Source organism: Musca autumnalis, unplaced genomic scaffold (assembly GCF_047663935.1).
Source record: "Musca autumnalis isolate F117 unplaced genomic scaffold, ASM4766393v1 scaffold_2, whole genome shotgun sequence".
Lineage (NCBI taxonomy): Eukaryota > Metazoa > Arthropoda > Insecta > Diptera > Muscidae > Musca > Musca autumnalis.
The window spans coordinates 205,685,053-205,689,585 of record NW_027411755.1 but is presented as its reverse complement, the minus strand read 5'-3'; the positions used below and the strand labels follow the sequence as shown (position 1 = coordinate 205,689,585).

Sequence of the window (4,533 nt, the reverse complement as noted above, 5' to 3'; positions counted from 1 at the left end):
GCACTTTTGTCACCTTTTTTTGGAAGTGACAAGTAGATGTAACCCCTTAGGTACCGCTATAAAACAGCTTTCAGAAGATGATAGTTTTCCCCGTGGTTTTCTAGTTTGCAGTAATGCAGCAAGGTAAAGCTGGGTGCACATTGCCAGTTTTGAATGACAGATTAGCTCAAACATCGCTTGCTTGACAGTGTGATCGTCCATGTTTGTCGGTACACGTACATTTGGTTGATGGGCAGTCGAAAATCGACAAAAACTCTCATTAAAGAGGACATGGGCCGGAAGTATTATATCTCCACAAATTTTCAAGGAAGATTTTCGTTCATTAAAAATCCTACATGACAATTTTCAGCTGATGTAAATCCAAGATGAGGCAAAAACTATGAAAATACCTCTATTCCAGATATGTGCCTAAATAAAGCCAATCCGTCTCGAAATTGTTTAAAAACATTAAAATAGCTCATGAAACCGAGTTTGGAATATTGCTTTCCTTAAAGACTTTCGTGAAATTCTGGTCAAAATATAGTTATCATGTTTTATTTCATGCAATTCGGGATTACGTGAAAAATCGTCATTTTTCAATTTTAGGCCAAAAAATCGTCAAAATTACAATAAATCGTCAACTTCGGCAACACTGCCTTGGGTTCCAATTTGTGGCACAGTGCTATCAGACCATGAAGCGTGGATTTTTAAGTTGAATTTATTCAACGACTATCATCCCACGAAGCGTGAGTTTTTTAAGTGGAATTTTTTCAACGACCATCAGACCATGAAGCGTGGATTTTTAATACGATTTTTCCAAAGACTATCAGACCGTGAAGGGTGGATTGAATATCAGACCATGAAGCGTGAATTTTTTCAGTAGAATTTTTCAGACCATGGAACGTGGAATTTTAAGTAGAATTTTTTTAACGAATATCAGACCATGAAGCGTGGATTTTTAAATAGAATTTTTCAACGACTATCACACCATGAGGCGTGGATTTTTTAAGTAGAATTTTTTCAACGACTATCACACCATGAGGCGTGGATTTTTTTAAGTAGAATTTTTTCAACGACTATCACACCATGAGGCGTGGATTTTTTAAGTAGAATTTTTTCAACGACTATCACACCATGAGGCGTGGATTTTTTAAGTAGAATTTTTTCAACGACTATCACACCATGAGGCGTGGATTTTTTAAGTAGAATTTTTTCAACGACTATCACACCATGAGGCGTGGATTTTTTAAGTAGAATTTTTTCAACGACTATCACACCATGAGGCGTGGATTTTTTAAGTAGAATTTTTTCAACGACTATCACACCATGAGGCGTGGATTTTTTAAGTAGAATTTTTTCAACGACTATCACACCATGAGGCGTGGATTTTTTAAGTAGAATTTTTTCAACGACTATCACACCATGAGGCGTGGATTTTTTAAGTAGAATTTTTTCAACGACTATCACACCATGAGGCGTGGATTTTTTAAGTAGAATTTTTTCAACGACTATCACACCATGAGGCGTGGATTTTTTTAAGTAGAATTTTTTCAACGACTATCACACCATGAGGCGTGGATTTTTTAAGTAGAATTTTTTCAACGACTATCACACCATGAGGCGTGGATTTTTTTAAGTAGAATTTTTTCAACGACTATCATACCATGATTTATCTGTTTATTCATCTGCCAAATAAATCAATAAAGTACAAATGCAATTTGTGAATTTCTATATATGCAATTTTATAATTATATAGATTAAGCTATTTAATTTGTTTCTAAGTTATTAAAAAATGATTACACTTTGTGTCGAAAAAAGCCTTCATATAAAATTAAACGCAGTCATTCTAAGTTACTTAAACAAGCAAGCGAAAAATGTTTTTGCATTCACGTATTATTCAGATTTTTATATTCATTGCATTATATATAAATGTAAATAATTACAGAAATGTTGGATATATTCAAGGCCAATTAAGCTAATATATTTTATATCTTCTTTTGTTTGTTTTCAGTTTGCCAAGGCAATTGTGTTTACCATCAAAAGTTTTGAATGTAGAGTATTAAATCCAGAGTTTCTAAATGTCTCGTTATGCGGTCTGTATGGAAATGGGAGGAAATCAAGTGTCTCAACAACCTTACATCTACTGCAGCCACCTATTACCAGTGCTAATATAACTATACAAATAGGTTTTCATGACAGTAATAGTCCATATCTTGTTAATGCAACATGGGATTTATGTACTATCATGCAAAATCGTCAACGCAATCGTTCGTTAAATCGTTTATTTAATTATGTGGGACCTTACACGAATTTCAATCATTCGTGTCCTTACCATGTAAGTTGTATGCATAGCTTAGAAGATTTGTTATCAGGTTGTATTATGTTCTTTTTAGCACGATATACTTGTAAGGAATGTCTCCCTTACCAAACCTTTAGTACCCATACCTAATTCCGCGTATAAAGTATCGGTGGAAATTTTAATGAATAAGAAGTATCGAGTAAAGTTCAATGCCAGAGTGGATTTGGTGAATTAAATTTACACGAGGAAATGTGAATGTTCGGGATTCAAAAACCCTTGTCAAAATGTGTTGCACTTGAATTTAAAGAAATTCCTATGCTGTCTTTCAAGCACTCTATCAATATTTGTAAAATGAATCTTCTTAAAATAATACCAATAAACAATAACTTACCTTTTTTCTAATTAGTTGTAAACATCCGAAACTGTATGCGATTATTTTTTTTATTTTAAATAAATGAAATATTTTTGTCAACAATTCATATTTTTGGTTACTTTTTGCTTTTGCATGTTTTCTTAAATTATTACATTTTTGTAAACTGTCAACAAATGCTTTCTAAAATAAAATTGTTCACAAAGTACGGGAGCATCAAGAATTACCAGAAATGTCAAAATCAACGAGTCGCCCAACCAGTTGGCAGCAAACATCAAAGAAATATGAGAAGAGAATTTTATCGTTTTTTTATTATTTTCTCTTAAATGGGGAAGCAATAGCTAGATTTTCGTGTACTGAAACACTTTTTTAGAAAAAATTATAAAAATGAGACACAAATTTTATAGCAAAATTTTTTTAGATGTCCGTTTTTTGAAGAAGAAGCTGACGGACTAGTCTACAGGTAGTGGATATTTGGAATCCTCCTAAGTATCATTGGGGGAAAGTCCCTAAAAGTCTCCTGCTATATAATAAGAGGGTGAGTTTGATCATGAGTTTGTAATTGCCTAGCACAATTTTGGGAGCCGCTCATGTGGCTTCTGGGTAACCCATTATGAGATGATTCTGAAGCGTGGATTTTTTAATATAATTTTTTGAGCGACTATCAGACCTTGAATCGTGGATTTTTTAATATAATTTTTTAGCAACTATCAGATCTTGAAGCGTGGATTTTTTCATATAATTTTTTTGTAACGGTTATCGGATTCTGAAGCGTAGATTTTTTAATATAGTTATACCCAACACCACAATGTGGAAAGGGTATTATAAGTTTGTTTTGGTAAAAATTCATGTAACACCGCGAAATATTCGTGGGAGACCCCCAATGTGGTATACCAATCTTCATATCTCGACGAGATAAAGCGATTTTGAGATGTGTGTCCGTCCGTCTGTCCATTATAAATTGTAAACACGCTCCAAAACTTTTGTGTGAAAATTGTGAAAATTTTTAATATACAGCTTATATCTTAATTCCTGGAAGTGACATTCCGGACAAGTGAGATTTACTTGAAAGTGGAACGCTTGACCTTTCAATTGATGCCAATTATGTTGGTGTGCATGATCAGATAACAGAGGTACAGCCTAATATATTCTGTTATTTGTTTGTAGTGTAATAATAAACTCGCTAGAAGTCGCAATTATAAATCAATAGTCACGAAATTTTGCACCGGGTAAGAGTATAGGTCGAAAAAGATGCCTACAATTTTGAATGATGATCTGATATTATTTAGCGGGTGAAATGGACCATTACTTTTGTATGGAAAATATAAAAATTATATTTTTGGTCGATATTTTAATTCCTTGAGGACATATATATTTCGCAAAGTAGCCTACATATGGAAAAAAACTACTGACCTTTCCTCTGATGTAAATTGCAATAAAGTGTTTGCTAGATAACGGGCCTACTGCCTAATATATAATGGGTTCTGTATAGAGAACCACATTTTTATCCCATGCTACATATTGTCTCTCCAAAAGTTTATGTAACACCACGAAATATTCGTTCTAGACCCCTTATTTGGTATGCCGAAATTCATATCTCGACGATATAACGCGATTTAGCGAGGTGTGTCCGTCCATTAAAAATTGTAAACAAGCTTTAGGCCGCAAATATGGACCGATTGTAATGAATTTTTTAAGGAGGTCGGGTTCGGGCCAGAGTAGAAACGATTAGTTTTTGGTGATGATCGTGAAATGTTCAGGGGATGAAATGGACCAAAAACAAAATTTTAACCAATTTTGTAGCGGCTCTGTAGGTCAAAATAATAACCCGCAAAATTTTAAACAAAGTTTGAGCTTATGATGAAGAAGAAGCGTACAAACCAAC

At 33.7% G+C, this 4,533-nt stretch overlaps 1 protein-coding gene across 1 annotated transcript; it reads left to right on the top strand.

Annotated features, from left to right (window-relative positions):
• The first annotated feature begins 1,926 nt into the window (after positions 1–1,926).
• On the top strand, positions 1,927–2,513 carry LOC141392501 (uncharacterized). Its single transcript, XM_073965438.1, has 3 exons — positions 1,927–1,944; positions 1,991–2,314; positions 2,373–2,513. The coding sequence occupies exons 1-3, from the start codon at positions 1,927–1,929 to the stop codon at positions 2,511–2,513; spliced, it is 483 nt and encodes a 160-aa protein (XP_073821539.1).
• Positions 2,514–4,533: the final 2,020 nt, after the last annotated feature.